This window comes from Thermobia domestica, chromosome 15 (genome assembly GCF_964235325.1).
Source record: "Thermobia domestica chromosome 15, izTheDome1.hap1.1, whole genome shotgun sequence".
Taxonomy (NCBI): Eukaryota; Metazoa; Arthropoda; class Insecta; order Zygentoma; family Lepismatidae; genus Thermobia; species Thermobia domestica.
In genome coordinates, this window is record NC_137468.1 from 118,689,472 (window position 1) to 118,712,936 (window position 23,465).

At 37.0% G+C, this 23,465-nt stretch overlaps 1 protein-coding gene across 1 annotated transcript in view; it reads right to left on the reverse strand.

Annotated features, from left to right (window-relative positions):
• Positions 1-23,465, reverse strand: part of P5CDh1 (delta-1-Pyrroline-5-carboxylate dehydrogenase 1) — a 183,244-nt gene that overhangs the window by 112,376 nt on the left and 47,403 nt on the right. Inside the window, exon 4 of the mRNA XM_081740093.1 lies at positions 18,800-18,847. Coding sequence (XP_081596219.1) covers positions 18,800-18,847 — 48 coding nt within the window. The remainder of the gene's footprint in view (positions 1-18,799; positions 18,848-23,465) is intronic.

Below are 23,465 nucleotides of genomic sequence, written 5' to 3' on the forward strand. Positions count from 1 at the left end.
TTTTCCCGTGATAGGTGTTCATAAAACTTCACGTCATCCTCAGACTGGAGTTCGACTTCCAGGAGAGCATTTGCATAATTTTTAAAGTTTATTCCCAAGCCCAAGAGCTTCAGAGACTAGGTAAAACTCGAAGAAAACGCGTTTGGTAGAACTCCGGCTTATCCTTAAGCAGGGTGGATTGATTTAAATCAGTCTGATTTAAATCACGATTTTAATCAAGATTTAAATCACTTGATTTTTTAAATAAAAATCGTTGATTTAAATCAAATACCGAAATGAATTAATTTAAAGTGAAAGTAAGTAAAATCCCGTTTCTCTTCTGTTATTTCGATTATGGAAGATAATAATCATAATACAATGAGACTCAAATGTATGTAAGCACAGTATGAAAACGAGTATCATGTAGGGAACGATCAGGGAAAATCCCGTTTGAACGGGTTACGGGTGAAGCCTGCTTTCTTCTCTTTGTGACACAGGGTTTTACAATTTCTATTTCAACGGGGAAATCACCATGGACATTTAAGATGAAAACTCTTTTGTATCCACGTCTATTTGTTTGTTACCAGATAATAGGGGCGTATTTAGAGGGGTCCGATCCCCTCTACGAAACAAACAAAAAAAAAAAAATAGATTTTAAAATTTTGAGCGAAATTTATGTTTTACTAAATACATAGAAGTTCCTCGGGATCGTAACATGACAAATTTTGGATGCGTTAAAATATCGAATAATACTTTTGATAAAGTGGATACTTGACCCCATTGCAGCACATGCCGCGATCTGCGATGTGATTGCAGAAAATTTGCCGCGCCTGTGCAGGAAAAATTGTCAGAGGAAATAAAATAGCCAACAGAAAAGTATGAAAACGTGCCTGCTATGTATAGATGTCTTAAAAGCACGGACAACTAGCATTTGAACTGTTTTTCACGTCACATAAAACATATTTTTAACAATCACAAGTGTTTCTTCTCCTGGAACTGATCATCTTGATTTTTTTTATTTTGGAATTCTTGCAGAAAATTCCTGTAAAGAATTCGTATAATTATTCAGTTCAAAATCTCTTATCGTCGCGAGTTCTGTCAAGGAATTTGAAGCTTAAAATATATAAAACGATAATTATGCCTGCTGTGCTGTATGATTGTGAAACATGGTCGCTTACGCTGAGGGAAGAACGCAGGCTGAAAGTATTTGAGAACAAAATCCTGAAACGAATATTCGGAACCAAAAGGAACGGAAATGAGGAATAGCGAAAACTTCATGATGAGGAACTGCATAATTTATACCATTCACCAAACATTGTTAGGGTCATCAAATCTTGGAGGCTCAAGTGAGCAGGACATGTAGCGAGAATGGAAGAAAGTAGGAACGCTTTCAAAGCTTAAACTGGAAGTCCAATCGGAAAACGACCACTAGGAAAACCTAGGTGCAGATGGGAAGACAATATTAAGATGGATCTCGCAGAAATAAGAATACAAAATAGAAACTGGATTCAGTTGACTAAGGATAGAAGTCAGGGGAGCTTTTGTGAACATGGCATTGAACCTCCGGGTTCCATAGGTCATAGAGTTAGTTAGTTAATTTTAGGCGAAATTTATGTACCTTATATGTATTTCGTGCCGCTAGCTAGTTCCAATTGTTTAAAAATATGCCCCTGCCAAATATCAGTAACTTTCGTGAAAAGAAAAGTGTCATGTTGATGTACTTTTTCCTTAATGCTTAAGAAACATTGTTTGGGATTGCAATAGGTTAACGATTGGGAATTAATTCAAAATTAAAACCCAATACTTTCACTTAAATGACATAATTAACATTTAATACTAATTCCTAAAGTTTTTTCTTCAGTTCGCGACTTGTATTATACGAAGAAAAAGATTTGATTTAAATCAAAAAAATCGATTTAAATCAAAAAAATCAACAAAAATGATTTTTTTGAAAAAAATCCTGATTTTTTTCCACTTTGTCCTTAAGTCAAGGATTCAAGGAGAGCATATGTGCTAAATTTGAAGTTTCTACGCCGATCAGTTTCGAGGATCTGTTGAATGCTAAAAATTCTTAAGCTCCTTCCCCGCCCCCTATACACATATTAATTAGAGATAGCTTTTCTTAAAATTCTCAACCTAGGGTTGACTAACAACATTTGCACAATTTTTCGGAAAAAAAAATGAAAAGAAATTTTTGAGTTTTACGTCCTACATTTTATGCCGGTTAGGCTAAAGGAGACGGTGGTGATGAGGAATGAATGAAATGGTGGAATGAAGAAAGTGGGAGGAAACGGGGCAACCCCGAGGAAACCCACGCACACAGTGTTTGTCCACTACAATGTTCACTTGGCGGGAGCAGGGTTTGAACCCGGAACCCCATGGACCAGAGGTGAACACTCTACCACTGAGCCACCGCGCCATCGGAACATTGCGTGACATTCAAGTGACATGTAGAAAACAATAGTAAACCATGATGAAAACCGGCATGCTACCTGATACCAGACTGAACTCTTGGAAACAAACATAGGAGGCAAATAGCCATGTACTCTTGATCTAGTAGATAACTTAACGGATTCGTGTACTAATGTTCATTTTAACATGGGTTTGAATCCTGTCAATATAGATTGTTATTATTATTATTATTATTATTATTATTATTATTATTATTATTATTATTTAGTCTTTATTTTACTCGCCAAGGGAGTTCATGTCTGAATGTATAAAATTTATAACTAAATCACAGCTATGTAATATAGTACTTTAGAACATATATATAACATATATAATCTTAAACAAAATCATCGTTTCTTCTCCTCTTGTTTCTAACGTTTACTTCGGTGTGGGAGACCCATGGTCGATTCCCGGGCAACCTCAAGTGGTTCGGATTCCACGTTAAGCAGTAGGTCCAGGTCTCATGTAAACTCGGTGTTAAAAGGGACACTAAATTTCACTTCGCACAGACTAATATTTACTCTTAACCAGGAAGAAATAAGGAAAGATGTTCATCTGAAAAACTAATTATTTGGTATTTCACACAAACAGGAGCATCATTTGGGGAGGGTAGGATGTGCGATTGCTTATAGACTCCCTGAGCTTGATTGATTGATTAATTGGGGTTTAATGGGGACGTCAGCAACGACGCTATTTGTCACCGTCACGAGCCCCTTGAACTTGAGAGGTAATCATTAATATAATAATATATTAACGCAATTCGTGAAACTCTACCTATATCGGAGAGTTTTGACCCTTCAAGAACAACCTGCAATAACGCTACTGCGAGCAACGGAAATCAATCTGTAAGAAAGCGAATGGTCGTCAAATTATATTAATAGTAGAAGAAGTGTTCGTTCTGTGTACGAGGAGAATAAGGTGCAATAAAATAAAACCGGAAACTTGAATATAGTATAAATTGTTCTCCTTTTTCCCCTTTTACATTTGGAAGTTTTCAAAATGCTATAGAAACAGTATTCTACAAATTGTCTTCCTTTTCCCCTTGAAATATGGAATTTTTTAAATGTTAAATTAAGTTTTTCTAATGAATAGATTGTGTACCGCAGAGCACACCTTTCACAAATTTCAATACTGAGCACTTTCGGAATAAAGAAATAGAGATTTGAACGTCATAAATTTCCTCTTTTTTCTTACTTGGAGAAGAGTTTCCGAAAAGTATTCCTTCATTTTTAATTAAGACTTTAAGTATTGAATTTTACATCACCAACTTGAGCATGCTAAAATTATCATTTTTTCAATAAAGGAAAGGAAATTTGGACATTACAGAAATTAGTTTTGTGACTCTTAATCTCTTGAACCACCCAACCGATCTCGATCAAATTTTCAACATAGATGAGGTCAGGGCCTGGAAATGTTTTTATCTATTCACTTTGATGGTGTAACTTAGGGTTGGAGGGAGGGAGATATTTAAAAATGATCGAAAACGACCGATATTAGTGTCGAATCTATAGTTTTCGAGGTCTCTGAGAACAGTGCCACTTTCGATGCTGTTTAAATCCAAATTCAGCCCTGCAACTTCGGGGAGGAGGATATATATAAAAATGATCGAAAATGACCAATATTAGTGTCGAATTCATAGTTTCCGAGGTCGCTGAGTTGAACAGTGACACTTTCAATCCTGTTTAAATCCAAACTTGGGTGACGGGGAGGGAGGAGATATATAAAAGTGATTGGAAATGATCAATATCAGTGTCGAATCCATACTTTTCGGGGTTACTGAGATGAACAGTGACACTTCCGATGTCGTTCCTCGCAACATGGGGGAGGGGAGCAGGATATATATATATATATATATATATATATATATATATTTGGTCTAGGAATTAATTCGTGCGGTTGGTACGCACACATTGAAGCTGTAGTACAAACACAAAATACATAAATACCTTAAGAAAAATATTCTCCATCGCTAGCCACCACTTTCGCCCATCTGTCAGGCAATGTACGGATTCCGTGGCGAAAGAAGTCCTCATCCTTGGAAGCGATCCAGTCAGAGACCCATGTTTCGATATCTTCTGAAGAAGTAAACCGCTGTCCAATCAAATCGTTGTTCATGCAATCGAACAAGTAGTAGTCCGAAGGAGCAACGTCTGGTGAATACGGCGGGTGGGGTAAAACTTCCCATCCGACATTTTCTAAATAGGTTTTGACCGGTTTTACGACATGTGGGCGAGCGTTATCATGTTGAACAATAAGTTTATCATGTCTGTTCTCCCATTCTGGTCGTGTTCTGGCCAGAGCTTGCTTCAAACGCATTAATTGTCGTCGATAACGTTCTCCATTCATAGTTTCACCCGGATGCAGCAGCTCATAGTACACCACACCTTTCATATCCCACCATATGCACAGCATAACCTTTGCACAGTGAATATCTCGTTTTGGTTGTGATGGACCTGGTTCACCTGGTTTCACCCAGCCCTTTTTTCGTTTAGGGTTCTCGTAATGGATCCACTTCTCATCACCCGTAATAATTCGATGCAGAAACCCCTTTCTGCTCTGTCGTTGAAGCAGCAATTCGCAAATGGTTTTTCGTCTTTCAACGTCTCTGTCTTTCAATTCATGTGGAACCCAATGTGACATCTTTTGAATCATTCCCATGGCTTTCAAGCGTTTGGAGACTGTTGTTTGATCAACGCCTAATGCTGCTGCAAGTTGTTCCTGCGTTTGACACGAATCCTGCTCGAGCAATGCTGTCAATTCTTCGTCTTGAAATTTTTTTGGCTGTCCAGCTCGCTCTTGGTCTGCCAAGCCGAAATCACCACTTCTAAACCGTGCAAACCACTTCTGACACGTTCGCTCAGCTAGAGCTTGGTCACCATACACTTCCACCAAAATACGATGACTTTCAGTCGCACTTTTCTGCATGTTAAAGTAATGCAGCAGGACACCCCGCAAAAACACTTATCAGGCACAAATTGCGCCATGTTCACTTAACTACAAACTGGTGCTGTTGACGCTTTAATCCAGTGCCCTATACTACGAACGATACGCGATGACAGGGGTTTGCAACACATGTGTGGATACACGGAACTGTGGGACGCTCCGTTCGTTGCGCCATCTCTTGTCCACCCGCACGAATTAATTCCTAGACCAATATATATATATATATATATATATATATATATATATATATATATATATATATACATACAGGGTGGTCTATACGTCTTAGTACAGTGGATTATTTTGGAACCAAACATGATTAAAGCAAATATGACTAGCGGAGGGCGGACTTGGGTAAAGGAGCTACCAATTGATGCATGCGTCGTGAATGGGGGTCATCTTGTCATCTTCGATCCAGATTAGTTTTTCAAATGGGAAAGTAGGCATATTACACATCAATTAACACTTTTTTTTCAGGGGAATGCAGTCCCGCAAGCAGAATGCGTTATCATGTCCCATTCCAAAGTTATGACGCCCCAAAAATCCCACCTACAGGATGTGCTCCACATGTTGCCCGTCCATCGCAACACACAACCGGAGTCTCTTAATCCAGTCCTCCTGAACTCTAACAACACAGCGGGGGTGACGTTATCACAGGCGTCCTGAATACGTTCCTGTAGGTGTGCAACATCCCGAATCTTCTTCTGACACACCAAGTGTTTAAGTGTCCCCATAAAAAATTCCAAGGGAGTGAGATCCGGCGACCGGGCTGGCCACTCCACAGGATCTCCGCGACCGATCCAACGTCTAGGAAAATGCAGATCCAAGCATTCCCGCACAGGCAGCGCATAGTGCGGTGGGGCACCATCTTGCTGAAAATATCGCGGCATAGTGGAATCAGGGCGGAGAAGCAACGGAAACATCAACTCCTGTAACATGTCCAGATATCGGACACCATTTAGGGTACCAGGAATTAATAAAGGTCCTATGATCGACGTGTTCCATATGCCACACCACACCATGATATGAGCAGGGGTAACCGTCATAACTTTGGGGCAACTTTGGAGCGTCATAACTTTGGAACGGGACACGATAACGCATTTCTGCTTAAGAGACTGTATTCCCCTGCAAAAGCCAGTGCTAATTGATGTATAACATGTCTACCTCTTCATTTGAAAAAAATAACCTGGATCCAAGATGACAAGATGGCCGCCATTCACCACGCATGCATCAGTCGGTAGCTCCTTTTACCCAAGTCCGCCTTCCGCTTGTCATATTTGCTTTAATCACGTTTGTTTCCAAAATAATCAACTGTACTAAGACTTACGGACCACCCTGTATATATATATATATATATATATATATATATATATATATAGTGCGCGCGGAAAGTATTGACGCCTAAAGCTTAGTGTCAATATTTTTCTCGTTTCTACACACCATCTGCGTACTTCCTTAATGACACCGCGTAAAGTATTGTCGCTCACTGGCAGGAAACACCAGCTTGTTGTGTTACTTGCTGTAGAGTAACAAGTTTTAATTTGCCCTGGTGGGTCACCAGGATTACTTGGAGTGTGCACGTGCTTTTGGTATTTCATGTAATTTTAATGCTGCTCTATGTGTGTTGCGATCTCATTTCTTTGTGACAAGATACCTTAATGCGTTCTGATGTCTGGTGAAACAGGGGGTGATTGTCCTGTTTAAAGCTGGTAAAAAATCAGATATCTTTAGGCAAACAGGTCTGAAGCTGAGAACAGTACAGCATTTGGTGAAACGTTTTAAGAAGGAAGGAGAAGTCAAAATGTCCCGTCCAAAACCAAAGTCTGGTAGGTCTAGGAAAGTGTCTCAAAGAACGCTAAAGATCATGAAAAAGTAGCTGCAGAAGCAACCTTCTTTAACAGCTAGGAAATTAACAGAAAACAATCCTGCATTGCTTGGTAATGTGTCCCTACGAAGTTACAGAGCTCCCGGAAACGCCTTCTTACAGAGGATCATCGTAAGAAAGGACTGGCTTTCTCTATTAAGTTTGGACTGTTAATGACTGGAAAAGAAAATATTGTGGACTGATGAAGCCACGTTTTTCGTTAGTGGCACTGGCTTCCAGCGAATGTACCGTCTCCCTGGTGACGATTCCACCCTTCCTCAGCACACATGTCCATCTGTAAAACACCCTGCCACTATCATGGTCTTGGGTTCCTTTAGTTATAGTGATGTAGGATAGTTAGTTACTCTCTCTCTCTAGAAACCAGACTATGAATCAGTTTCTCTATTTTGAGCTATTAAACGATGTATTGGAATCGTCCTTTGCAAAAAAAAAAAAAAAAAATGTTTATGCAATGTGAGCTTTTTCTCATACAACCAAAAGTGTGGTATCTTGGCTTAAATATGCTTGTGTCTCATTTTTCTGAAGATTGGCCAGAGTATAGTCCAGTCTTAAACATCATAGAGAACCTATGGTCTGTCATGAAGAGGCGTTTACAGGGTATGGACATCTCTACATTGCCTCTGCTGGAAGCTGCCATCAGGGAGGTTTAGGACAATTAGCCACCTATTACCCTCCTAACTCTCGTCTTGAGTGTTCCAGAGCTACTGAAAGCATGCAAGAAGACGAAAGGAAGTTCAACAAAATACTATCTCATAAGTATTCTAACTTTAATTTGTAATGTGTTCGGTGTCTTTTGATTTGTGGTTTTAGCTTTCACTTGCGTCGTGTCAATACTTTCCGCGCGAACTGTATATATATATATATATATATATATATATATATATGGATGGTGATCAGAAAAATGGAAACACCTGTAGTTGGCAACACGTCAGATGTATGGGTTGGCAGTGGTGTCGTGGCGCCCGCAGCGCCGGACCGCTGGTGGTGGTGTGTTAGGTCGGTCTCCATACTACGTCAGGCGCAGTGGAACAGCAGTGTCCAGTGGCTGCAGCAGACGGAGGTAGTGTAAAATGGGAGACCTCTCAGATTTTCAAAGAGGGTAAATTGTTGGTGAGCGGTTATGTGGAGTGAGTGTGACGGCAGTGGCTACTGTGCTAGATGTGTCGCGTGGGACAGTGTCGGAGGTGATGACGACCTACACAACACACGGGGAAACCACATCGGGGAAGCGGAACAGTGGGCGGAAGAAAATCACGAGTGACAGGTCACGCCGGGTATTAAAGCGCATTGTCACGCAGAACCGTCGTGCCACTGCGGAGCAAGTGACGGAGGAACTCAATCAGCACCTCCCCCACCCTGTTTCGACAATCACTGTCCGCCGCGAATAACATGACATGAACTTACGGGGTCGTGTTGCACGGGCCAAACCGCTCATCAGGGACCATAACGCTTTCGCACGCCGCAAATGCTGCCGCGACCATGCAACTTGGACCGTTGAGGACTGGAAACGTGTGATATGGTCGGATGAGTCATTCTTCACCCTATTCCCAACCACGGGCCGTGTTTATGTGTGGAGAACGCCCAAAGAAGCTTATGATCTGCAGTGTCTCTGCCCAACTGTGAAACATGGCGGCGGCTCGGTGATGCTGTGGGCCGCCATATCATGGTTTTCATTGGGTCCTGTGGTCACACTTAGCGGACGAATCACTGCCAACGATTATGTCGCAATTTTAGGATACCACTTGCATCCTATGGTCCGGATGATGTTCCCGGACAATCACGCCATCTTCCAGGATGATAATGCACCCATTCACACAGCTGGCGTTGTTGCAGCGTGGTTTGAGGAACATCGGTATGAAGTTCAATACCTCCCCTGGCCTGCCCAATCCCCAGATCTCAACATAATTGAACATCTGTGGTCCGTCTTGGAAACACGACTCCGGCGACGATTTCCACCTCCATCCTCTCTCACAGAACTGGCCGATGCCCTGCACGAGGAATGGTGTAAAATTCCACTTGCTACCATTCACGACCTCTATGCCTCCATCCCACGTCGCATCAAGGCTGTTCTGAAGGCGAAAGGTGGCCCGACACCATATTAATCTGGTAAATTGCAATTTCGTTCAGGTGTTTCCATTTTTCTGATCACCATCTGTATCTATTCCAGGAGTAAAACAGTGTGCCAATTTCAAGGTTTTTTTTTTTTTCGATGCGTATTTTCTTCGCCTGAGTTGCATTGCTGACATGACCTTCACCCTTCAGTCAAGTTAAAAGACCCTACTATTGTCAAACGCGATATATATACCTTTCCGCTGGTCTAGTGATTAGCACGTAGTCTCAGGTTCAATTCTCGAAAGCAAAAGATTTCACACTCACTCACTTTCATTAACGATCCGTGTACATCTTTCAGTCTTATCAATTAACCCCAACACTGCTTTTTATATATATAATGCTTAATCTGATTAAAATAGATATGAAAGCTAGTGGCTTTTCTAACTAGTCGTTAAGAAACGCCTTTAGACAGTGACATAATATTTCTCAATGTATTTTGAAAAACTGTATCTACACATAGACTCCTACAATTCTGTCGGCCAACGATCTTACGTCATGTTTACAATATGTAGAGGAAAATTTTATGCTCGCGAAGTGGGCGTGTATGTGCTAAGGAGGAACGAAATCAACGCTGTCATATCTAACAATTTCCATACAATAAGATAAAGTTGGATATTTATAGGTATTAGACTCTGGTACTCTGATAATTGACTTCTACTAAATAAATAAAATAATATTTTCCTTAATTTAACAGGGCTAATTTATAATGAAGGAATTGTCAACTGTTCCGTAATTTTACATCAGATGATATATATCTACAGTGTAACGAATGGTTATATTAAAAAATTATACATAGTAAAACAATCATTGGGGGAGATTTATTTAATTTAATTTGATGTTGCAACTTACATTTTCCAATTTTGGACGCAAGTACGTATAACTGCTTGTTAGATAATTAAAAGAACGACATTGAATAACTGTTTAATTATTAAGTTTATATCTGAAACAAAATATTCGTTAAATAACTTATTTTTACCGTGCTTAGTACGCGTACATTTTTGAAGCACGTAGTTCTTGGCTCGAATGTTGATGGAAGTTCATTTGTGGTTTTGCTTCAGCATTGAGAAACAACTGGAATGGTACTTAAAAGACTTTCAATTTCCCTATTTAAAGTGGAAGACACAACGATGCTGGTCAATGTAGTGACCTAACATCATTCACTAAACCCGCTAGTGAGTACAATTTCACAGAGTAATTTAGTACTTGTCCTTAGGAAACAAAACTTCCTTGTGCCTTTTTTCATTGAAGAATAAGGTCACTGAGGCGGTTTATAGTTTATTTCAGTGGTCAGCAAATCAGTTCCCGTCGCCGTTACTTCTGACTTCTTAGACAGTAATTTGTCTCCATCCACCAGCATTATGGTGGCTCGGAAGTCATCTTAAGGTGTAGATACATGTCTCATGTAGTCTGTGTTAGTGTTCCCATGAGACTAGAAGAAACGAGACAGGATTTTCTTAATGAGATACAAGACGAGAAAGATTTTGACAACATCTTTTCCAGATGAGACTGCACCAAATTGCATATCGTGGGAACACTACTCAATGTTAAACAGAAAAGCTCTAATAAATAACAATAACAAATATAACTTCAATAAATAAACAAATAACAACAACCAGTTCTTTCAACAAATTATGAAACTTTCCTTCAGTTTTTTAAACAAAGATACCCGCTTCCACATGCACCTTCTCTTTCTCATTATTATTGCACCTTTGTATCATCTTCCAAACAGTCAAACGACAAACAAATTGGTCACTATAATTTCTTTCTTTCTTTCTTTCTGTCTTTTTTTTTTTTTTTTTAATACAACGTTGATAAACGTGTGTTTCACGCCTCGAAAAAATATTTGGTACTACTTCCTGCGATTTGTACGCATGTTAATATTTGAATTTTTAGATGTCCGTTGATGCCGATTTGAACCAGGGGCTTCAATACATTCTAATTTTCTACAAAAATCAGAAAAATTAGGGGTACCACCGAGACGAAATGAGACGGAGTGGTCTCGTCTCGGTTGACAAATAACTTTCTCGGACTCGTCCCAAGCTGAAAATCGTCTCAGTTTAGGTCTCGTCTCGATTAACAGATGTTTGCCTCAGTGTAGATCTCGAGAGCAAAGCCTCGATCTCGTCTCGAAATAAATTGTGTGAAATTACAAACGTAAGAACTGTCATCTCACAGCATGTCGTTTCTTCTTTTTTATTCCCTTCATTATTGACTTTAGCATATTGTACGCTGAGCACCAGTTCGTAGATAAGTGGCTAACGCTCATGCTTTCTGTGCTTGTATTCGTGGGTTAAATCCCAGTGGGTAAAATCCGCCCCTTTAAGCAATAAATATGTCCTCGATCTGAAAACTACAATAATATCAGTTTATTAATAAACTGCATTATAAATATTAATAAACTACAAGATCAGTTTATTTCTTTCCTGTTGAATTTGTGTCATTCAATACCACATACCAGATAACGCGGTAGTAGGTAGCAGCAAGACTATTTAAATCGAATCGTAATGTGAATTTTACAAATTTTCACTTATCCATTACAAACTTCTTTGACTGTTATTCACCTCAGAAAACCACACTTACTATCTTAACAAATATTTGTAAATTACTACTGCAATATGTTTTATTTCAAATGGACAAAATATTTTATTGGCGTTTTACTTTTCTGAGTTTAAGTGACTCTTTATAACACAGGCTTCCTAGAACTTTAACATCAGTTTAATTCTCCCTGTAATACCTGCGGCACTCATCTTTGCTGTGCACAGTCCGAGGTTGAATCTCCAAAAAGGTTACTGGAACTCCGAAATATTACGTAGTTCGGTTCTCACTTTTTACATATAATCCATTTTTTTATATATAAAAGTTTATAAAGTTGAAATACTTTATATTAAATCTTTTAATATAATTTTCAAGGAGTTAGGCGCCCACAGGGAGCTCATATTAATATTTTACTTCAGGTGGAGGCCAACCTTTCATTCAATTAAGTTAAAATGTATATAACGTATCTTTTCGGAAGATCAGTGTATGTCCCTTCGGTACGAAAGACCCATTTTCGGTTCCCGGTAAGTTTTCATGTAGTTCGGATCTTACGTCTTCAGATTTACTGAGTCCAAGTTTCAAAGTTTTAATGCTCGAAAGGAACGTTAACTTCAAACAAACTAAACAAAACATTAAAATATTTGATTAATGATAATCCTCATAATCCTAGAACTAAGGTAAAATTTAAAGGTATTTTTTTTCAACTTGGGGTGACTCGTTTGCTATCCTGAGTCAATTCAATATAACAAGACAATCTTTCTTCCAATACATCTTAAAAATGTTTGAAATATATGTAAGTTTTGATAGATTTTTCGAAAATAAAAGAAAAATAATGTCTCCTTTAAGGAAAAAACAATGCAAAGTGAATTATGGCTAAATGAAGTGCAAAATAAGAATTTAAATGCTAAAGCCAACCACATTAGACACAACACTCTGAGGTTTCAATATGATATTTTCTTTTTTTTTCTTTCTTTCTTTTTTTTCTGCTCTACATACCCTCTTTAAATCTACTCTATGTTTTCTTCATTACTGTATCTAAATAAGCAGTTTCGTTTTCCTTTTCCTGTACCAAAAGAAATTTTAAAAATTACAACGAATATGCATTTATATTAGGTTGAAAAGTTGGTCAAACGAAGAACGTTCATTGGAGTAGTCATTATGTTCCGCACAATGTGTAATTCTTCTATACGAGCTCATGTGGTTCGGATACCACGTTAATCAGTAGGTTCCGTCTCATATAGCCTCGCTGCTGAAAGGGACGCTAAACTCAAAATCAACTTCTATACGATGTATTGAAATGTTCCCCTTCTGCGAAACTGAAACAAGTACCTCAAAAAATTGGATCCGCAACGAATTAGTCGGTAAGGCACCTACCTACCAACACGATAGCCCGGTTTCGATCTTCGATTGGGCACGACTTATTCCCTTGTTTTATCCTGGTTCAAACGTGTCTCAGGGACTCTCACAGCCTGTCAAATGTGTACCTGAGGAAACCTGGGGATAAAGGATTTGTAGTGGTGCTGACTATATGTTATAACAAGTCTCAATATATGATAAAATAAAGCATAATCAAAGAAAATAAATTAGATCAATAATAAACCACCTGGCGAGCACAGAGTATATTTTTTAAGAAATTTTTAACTATAGAAGAGAAAAGCAGTACCAACCAAATTTACAAAGGTATATATTAACGTTCTAAAGAACACTTACCAATTTTTACTTTTGATAATTCCTATATTTAAGAGGTTTCAAAATTAAAGACTGGAACATCAAAGTACTTTTGTCCTAAGAAAATGAACCCCTATACTTAACTATACCAACCATATTAAACCCTTATCAAACAGGAAACTACGTCAAAAACCTTTAAAATTTGTATTTTTGACAAATTTTTATCCATTTACCCATTAAAAGGAACGAGTTGCACTACCTAAATTAACTATATTCCCCGTCCCTATACTCCATACCAAATTTTTAGTTTTGGCGATTTCCAAAATTGAAAACGTGGTCATATGTACCCCTCTCAAAACTTAAAATGGGAGCAACAATGTTCCATGTCATATGAAAGAGAATGAACCCCCAACACACAGCCATATAATCATATAATAATATAAAAGCACATCAAGTAAGATAAATTACGTAAATAGCCTACCACATGATGAACACATGGTAATATATATATATATTGCAGTTTTTTACCCATAAAGGAAGATAAGATGAACCAACCAAATTTACAGAAATATATATATATTTGGTTTTACGGAACATTTACTAATTTTTGTTTTTGACAATTCCTAAATTTATGGTCCTAAGTACCTCTCCCAAAATTTAAGGAGGGTCAATGCACGCATGTCTTATGAAAGAAAATGAACCATTGTAGATCCCCATATAACCATATAAAGTAATAAAGCCTTTACAAAGAGAATCAAATAGCTCAAAAACCTCGAAATTTGAATTTTTGGCAAATTTTTACTAATAAAAGGGAACAACAAAAAAGGTAAATACCCTAGCCCTATATTACTATACCAAACTTTTAAATTTAACAATTTCCAAGATTTAAGGAGAATGCTCCTATATACCCCCTCCAAAATTTAGGGGTGGACAAAGTATCAATGCTACAATTTAGAGAGTATGGTTTTATGTATTCAACAACCATGCCCCTGAGTCAGGGACCCTAAGGTCCTGAGGCAGAAGCCATTCGGGAGCAAAAACGTCTATAAAGGGGTCAGTTCTACTAGGTAATACCTATCATTTCTAGACCAGAAAGACCAGGGACCTCACGCACCATAGATAAAAGTAGCAAGTAAGTCACTATATATATATATATATATGTATAAAGATCCATAATTTTAAATATTCTTCCCATCGTGTTTGTACGTTTATTTTGAATATTAATTACACATTTACTTGATGAAGAACTTTACAGACAATAAATTACCAAAGTCTTAAATATTTTCCTGAAGAAAAAAAAAATCGTTGTATGAACCCAGCTTTTAAAAGAATCAAAATTAACTAGTTTTATGTGCAGCAAAATTTATTCAGGTTTGGTCTATTTTCTGCTAGGTTGTAATACAAGTAAGTGTGATTTTAATTTCTTTCCCGAAATTTCCAACTTTTTTTAGAAACAAAGATCAGTTTCCTCATAACCTCGTATGCAAAAGAGTTCGGAAAACAGCATGTTATTCCAGAAAACAGCAGAATGTTTTCAAATATTCTTGCTCTTACTCTGCTGACTTCAACGGGTTTTCCACAAATTACTCCTTAGTTTTGATCCCAAGGAAAGTAACTGGTTAAAGGTGTGTTTTGGAAACACTAGTATTGCCAGTGCAACAATTAGCAAGTGGCGTGAAGCAGATGGTTAATCATTGTAGTCTGTAGTTACGAAATTTTCTCTACTTTCATTGCTTATTTAATAGTTGTAGATTAAAAATAGGATATTTTCCATAAGTAGAAGCTTTGCTTTATATATAATTAAATACAAACTTATTATTTGCTGAGCAAAACAACAACATATTTACATTTTTTTTAAAAATTTAATTCTTGTGACAGTTTCGCCAACTAACTCTTTGGCTTCATCAGACACTATGAGATACAGGAGTAATGTACAATTTTTTATACAAACAACCGCTGAGACATCTTGCTTCTGATTGGCTCCTCGCAGCAGCCAAACCCCTTCAAGTATATTTATTTGAAAATTCCTACATAGAGAAAATTAGAATGAAGTAAATTTTTAGGCCAAGATGATAGAAGCATAGTCAGAAAATGGAAGGAAGCTCGATGTGTAAAAATGGAAGGCAATAAAACAATGAAGTGGAACTGAGGATCAACAGTGGAATATGTTGTTACAAAAGCTTAAAGTATAAGATTTGAATATATATATTTATTATGGCTGTTTTTATATATATAGATTGATGTACATGTTGTGTAAGTATGCATATTTATGTGTAATAATATTTATATCATATATAATTATTTACTTAATTTTTAAAAGTTAATTAATTGTTAGTTTCAATCAGCTTAGTTAAGATCGTCATTTTATATTATTGGCACCAACAGAAAGCCTCTATATACGAATTTTTAATTGGATATACTTGAGGGGAATTGGTTGCTGCTAGAACCCAATCAGACGCAAGATGTCTCACCGGTTGTTTGTATAAAAGATTGTACATTACTCTTGTATCTCACAGTGTTTGATGAAGCCAAAGAGTTAGTTGGCGAAACTGTCACAAGTATCTAATTTATTAAATGCAAATATATTGTTTTGCTCGCAAATAATAAGTTTGTATTTAATTAAAAATATAAATAATGTATTACATTTGCACTTAAGAATTACCGTAATTCTCTCTATTGTAGCATTTTTTTGTTTGTCCACAACGAAATTACCATATGGATACTGAAATATTATCGTTCAATTTCCACGCCTGATTGTGTCAAAAATGCAAGGAAAAGAGTCAGACCTACAGGGAACTCGTAAGGATCTAGGGTTATTATTTTTTACAGTCTTTACAAGGCGACCTCGATTTTTGTGATCAGAAGTGTACCAAAAATGGTTCAAATTGGTCGAGCAGTTTTTGATAATGCTTTGAATTTTGTGTTCTCTCTGTCGCGTGTCACATATTGCCCACCACGGGAAAATTAATATATAAAAAAATTTCCAAGGACTAAACCCTAAACTTGTATCAGAAATGGTTTAAATCTTTCAAATTGATGAGCGGACAACGAATGCAAATTCGATTTTCCTCCACCAATTAAATTATTACTGAAAAATCAAGGACACTATATATCGTACAAATTCATCTCAACTCATCTGCTCGAAATCAAACTAGGCATGGTGGTGAATTTGACCTGCTACATAAGCGTGTAAAAAAATAATGTTATGCAGGTTTTCGGTTGTCGAGTTATGAGTGGTCGACGTTTGAATCGCATTTCCAAAGAAACGAAAAAAAAAATCAATGGAATTTATCTTATCGAAATAAAGCTTAGTATGGAGATAGACCTTGACCTGCTATATAGAGTGTGAAATATTATCTCATGCAGACTATTGGTTCTTGAGTTATGGGCGGTTCAATATTGAATAATATCAACAATTGGTTGAGAACTTGACATGGTGGTCCATTCTGACCTACTATAAAAACATGTGAAGTATGTTGTGCAGGCTTTCGGTTTCTGAGTTATAGACTATCACATACGCGATCAGTATAGCCCGAATAATTTGTACATTCATTATCTAATTTGTGACGACGGAGGATTAGCTACAGATAGTATACACAAAGAAAATTACTATTATATATTTAACAATCACTCGAGAAGAAAATTTGAATAAGTCATCTCAAAAATTTGGTGAAGATCCCAGTGATGAGCAGGCTTGTTTACAAGCTGATTTCCAACTCCTTGTGAATATCATTTTTAACTATATTATTAGAGGATATGTTACTTAGCTACCGATGAAAATAATGTACAGCTATTAAATTTATGATTACGAAAAATCAAAATCAAGTAAAGAACGATTTGTTTTACAACTATGCGTAATTTACTTGTAAATAATAGAATATATGGTGCATAAGCGTCGACATAAAGAAACCATTGAGAGGCTCAAGCTTTCGCACGGACGAGATGAGGCAGATTTTTCCAGCAGAAACATATACTTTTCGAGAAATCGTTCTGACGACACCTCTTCGATACGAGATTGTTCCAACTCATGTCTCGTAAGCAACTTTAACATGCGCAGTTACTGTAAAGCCAATAAGGGAATTGTTAGATCTGGAACAGGGAGACACCATGAATGCTGGAAGGTATTGCAGGCTACTTCTAAAGTAGCAAGATACCATCACACGAAAACATCCTGGTGTCCTCTACCGTAGTATGATTCTCGTGGATGATACTGAGAGATCCCCTTCAGCACAAGAAATTGTTGAGTGTATTCAGAGGTTACGATGGGAATGACTAGGGCACTCCCTCTACAGTCTTGACCTAGCCCCCAGTGTCTTTTACCTTTTCCCTGCTCTAAAGCAGAACATGACTTGAAGTGATGAGGTCCAAACTGCTACCCCACGATGGCTAGGAGAACCTGACGCATATTTTTTGCAACCGGTAGGGAAAACCGTATCTACCATTGTGACAAGTGCTTGAACAAAAAAGGTGATTACAACACAGAGACTGGTGTTGAGCACCTTCTATCATCAGTTGTGTTGATCTTATAGCTATGTCTCACACATAAGCCATAATAGTCTCACCTTTCTTTCTGATCAGTCCTCATATAAATGAACCATTTCCTCTTCATTAACTAATATATACAATGTAAAATATATAATAAACAATACAAAAAGGGCGTTATTTATGTCACATCCTAGATATTGATCCAGGGTAAAAAGTAAACAGAAAAGTGAAGAACAATGTCTTTCATGGACAATATTAAACGAAACAATTCCTACTCGTTTGAAATTCTATACTTTGCTACACATTTTGAGAATTTTTGTCAATGTCTACATGTAGGTTTCTGTATTTACCTAAACAATTTTATTATTCATACCCCTAACTGTAAGTAATGCTGTAGTTTTGCATTACAGCTACTTATTACTTGTAAATATGTACTTGAACTTATTATTATTATTGTGATGTGCTGACTACACATTTCCCATTTTAAAAAGTGACCGCTGGACGGCTTAAGTCCTTAGATTCTTCATGCCACGAAATTTATTATTATTATTATTACTGTTGTTATTATTGGAATTCGCTTTTTTAATTTTTTGTTTCCAGAATTATGAAATAACATTTTTCTTTGTACGTATCTCAAGCTTTCGTATTTGAAGTTAACAATTACTACATGCCTAGTAAAGAAATATGATGCTTTCAATCAATAATGTATGTTACACAATGAAATTGAACGAAGATACTTACTGTGTCTGCGTAGTAGAACTGCGCAATTCCTTTTTGATGATCGAAGGGCTGAAATTTTTTAAAGACAATTAAGTTATATGAATTTGTACAATGTAATTTGAAATAACATAAATATTTAACAATAGAAAGTTTACAAGATACTGACAACATATTCTGGGTCATGTAAAATGTACTTAATGGCAAACTGAAACCATATTCTGATTATTATTAAACATACCTGTATGTATTTCAGCAAGTCAGGTTTAGTTTTCCACGAAGTTATTAAAGGAATATTTAGATCACAGTATCCTGCATGTAAACTATGAAAATAATTTTACTTACTAAGTAGTACATTCCTTCGCGAAATATTTCGGTTTAACTATAGTTATTTCAACATTTTAGCAACTTCAAGAAACGGAGAAAGGATTACAATATTACAGTAAAATATCGGAAGAAAATACGCAATTTTGAAAAGAACAACATCTCTTCTCATCAGACACAGAAGATAGCTATCTCTACTACGTTCTAGTCGTTTATTTTCAGACGTAAGCCTCTACATCTGCAACTTACATAAGTATTTCTTGAACATATATGAGCTCCTTCCAACATTTCTCACAAATTTTATTGTAGTATTTTATTTACTTATTATTTCCTGCAGATGATAATCATTCAAACGAAACAGTTTAACAAAAAGGTCCTTTAACATAAATCATATTGTATTAAACAGGTGATTTAACTTGATAGGATATTTTTAAGATTTTAAAATAAAGACAAAAAATAAATAAAGATAATGTTAAAATGTTATTACAGATCTATAGTGTTTTAAAATATTGTATAGTCCTGCTAAGAAGGAAGAACGTAGAGTAATCACACGCTGAAATCATTTTCTCCCACTATCAGTTTCATTACAAAGTTTCCAGACATAAAAAAGAGTATAATACAATTTTCTCTATTAAAAAGTATAAGTTACCCTAATAACTAAGTAAAATAGGTGTCCCGAGGCCCAAAAAGCCTAGGGAAAAACTTCCGCAGAGTTCCATGCTAACTAAGTAGGGTGGATTCAGAATTCTCAATGTTCCACGCAAGCATAGAGAGGTTAAAAAACACAGGGCTCCAAGCAAACTAAGTGGCTGAGGTTACGAATTCCATAGAGTTCCAAGCAAACTATGTGGAAAGGATTTAGGAGGCCTTAGAGCTCCAATCGAACTAAAAGACTTGGGTTGGGTTTGACCAACTGAAGACCGATGCCAGACATAGTGGCCTCTTGGTTATATAGCTGCTCCAGTGTAGCGGTGGGGCTGGTGTTCTTCCTTCATCACATGACTAGTGGTGTTACTGGCGTTCCTGTGAAGTAGTAATTTGTAGTAAGACGCACCTGGTAGAAGTAGAAATACAAGCACCTTGTAGTAGAAAGTACTAAAGTACTAACCAAGATGAGTAAAAATACGAAATCTGAGCAACAGCAATCAACGAATATACGATTTAGAAGGGTCTACAGCTGAAATTGTAATCTACAGAAAATCTTATTTGCTCGTTAGTTTTGAACTTCTACTATATAAAGGTTTATATGTAGGCTGACAGGTTCAGAAGACAGGAACTGCACAGTTAGAGTGTGGTTACAATGGAAAATTTGTACTTGAAGCAGTTCAGATAAGAATGACAAGTAACGCCTATTGGCAGTCAATATCAAAATCGGATAATAAAATATGAATTATGCTCGCAGTGAGCACACTTTCCAAAGGCAACTGCGTCAGAATTGTTGCACTTGTCATTTACTATAGTCGAAGAAAGAAGTCATGCAGTGAAATCCATGGTCCAGGTGCCTTGTCAAAATATCCGTCTTGTAAAGAGCACAACAAAATCATGTTCTTAAAACGCGTGAAAACAAAATTGGTACAAAGTGAATGACTGAAGAAAAATTTATAACGGGACAAGACATGTTCCTTCGACTCTAAAGTCACTGTCAGTGATGTATCGACGAATGATTGATTGATTGATTGAAATGGTTTGGGTGGGCGCGTCGACAACGGGGTCTTTTGCACCCTTCTTTGACAGCAACAAAATAAAAGTATCCAAGAAGAAAAATGTAGTAGCGCACACATAATAAAATAAAAGAGGTATCTGGAGCATGCTAAAGTGTCAAGGATTGATGAAGTAAAATGTCATAGCATTTAGAAAATGTGCAAACTCAAGACACAAATACTAGGATTGGTTAGTACACAAAGACAGGTTAATCTTCTCTGCCGGGGCAGCTCGGCAACAGGTGAACACAAGTAGTGCAGCCCATAATTAGTACGGAATATAACAGTGCAGTAATAGAATAAAAGCAAAGAAATGCTATGACAAGCATAAAATCATGAAAGCTAAAAAAAATTATATAAAATCAGAAATAAATTAATTAAAAGGAACGTGAGAAATGCACTCACAGAGCATTCAGAACATGCAGATTCTGCAAATAAGTGAACACTTTCTGGATCATGGATTTATCGTCTCCAAGCAAGATTGCCAGATCGGCTGGTAATCCAAGGCGAGCTCGCTCAGGAGCAAGAGGAACACATTCCACGAGAAGGTGGCGAATGGTCAGGGATGCACCACAATTCGAACAGGAAGGCGGGTTCTGCCGACGTAATAGGTATCCATGGGTCAGATGACTGTGCCCAATACGTAGGCGTGCCAATCTTCGTTCTTCCAGTCTTGAGGGACGAGAACTCGTGGGCCAAACACCAAGTCGCGGCTTCACAGCGTATAATTTATTCTGAGGGTGCTCATCCCAGTGTGTCTGCCACAGAGTTTGCCCAAGTGGGCCCAGCCCGAAAAAAACCACCGGGTTTTTTCGGGTTGGACCCACCTGAAAAAACCCACCTTAAAAGTCACCTGGGTTTTTGAGCTTTTTGTTAGTATATTGTTGGTACAACTAAGGTAATTACATTGAAAGTTATTTTTATCAGATTTTGGACTTTCCTGGGCGAATTAGATGCTTTCACGTTAAGGTGTACAGCAACATAATACTTTTATAAACTTCTGAATGCACTGAATAAATTTTAAAAAAATAATTTTTAAAAAACTTAGCTTGAGGTAATTATAGAACAAATTAATGTATAGATTATGCTTATAGCCTGTTTGAAGTAAGATATGAAATTTTATATTTTAGAAAATACTTTCCATGAAAAGTGTGCTCGCTGACTCGGTGACGCCGAGGGACGTTATCCCTCATCGGGTTTAAGACCATAGGCGCCGGTACTACCAGTAAATATGTAGTGCATTAGTAAAACTATTAGTATTATTATTTTAGTACCTTTGATGGTAACACAAGTATTCTTCAGTAAAATTTGGTTTTCCAACAACAACAGTTTAGTTCAGTTATTTGTTGCTACTCTTCAAATAACCATTCTGCAAAATCAACACCAGCACTAGCGTAAAAATTCTTGCCAAATTTAAAAAGCTTAATGCTCGGAGTTCCGAAGATTACGTAACTCTTACTATTTCAAATGCTGAATTCAAACTTCCTTACTAGTGGAAGTTTCGATATACACAAAGAAAAAACTGCATTTTCGAGAAAAAAAAAAACGCGAAAGAAGTGCTCGGGAAATTCCCGCAATTCAACGCACAAAGCGTCGCAACTGAATAATTCAACAATAACACTATTTATTTTACGCTGGAAGATATTGAATTTCATTTAAGACATTTACTTTATAAAATATGAATTATGTTTGTGTTAATTGTTTTAAATTAATTTTCTGGAAAGATCCTCTTGCAACAAATGCTCGGGAAATTCCCGTAATTGAACGCACAAAGTATCGGAAGTGAACTCCAACCAGTGGCGGCAGTTGGACGTTAAAAGTAGGGGGGGTAAGACATGATCTGAATATTTGATATCAATGTTAGTTTTCCTGGTTGCTTGTAACACTTTGTTTGACGAAAGGGTATATAACTATTAGGATACTCTCTTTTTCAGTTAAAATACCGTATATCTTGTTTCATATTTTATTAAGTAAATTGACAAGAGCAAGGCAAGTAGATACTAGCCCTTTGTACTCTTAAACAACGAAGGTGTAAGAAGGGATTTGGTTCCTTGCTCATGAATATCTGTCTAGAAAATTGTGTGATCAGATTAGGGGCCTATTTAATAACAAATTTGCAAAACAAATAAACAGAAAGGATAATATTAATCAAATAATCATAGTAATGAATAATGAGGCTTGTTTTGCAAAAGTTATATTGAAAGTGGAAATTAATGAACAACTTATATTTTTAATTCCACGCATGCTATTATATGTGTTATTACTCTTCGAATGACAGTGAATACTACAAGTATATGCTACGACATTTAAAGAAATACTTTAGCAGCTTCCCGAAACATGTTCGCTCCCATTAAGTACAGTTTTCACTTTCTTGGAATATATCAAAACTCAGCAATACTTAGTCACTCCACATTTCGGTTTTACAAAATAATCCTAAAACCTAGAATTATGCTGAATTTACTAAATCTTATCTGTATATACAAAACTGTATATGTACACCCCTAACCTTCTATATTGCACTGCAAAATTAATATTCCTTACTGAGCTCCTTCGTGGCTAAGTGATTAGCGTACACGCCTTTGACGTGGGAGACCCGGGCTCGATTCCCGGGGAGAAGCTCACGTGGTTCTGACTACGTTGACCATTAAGTCCACGTCTCATACAAC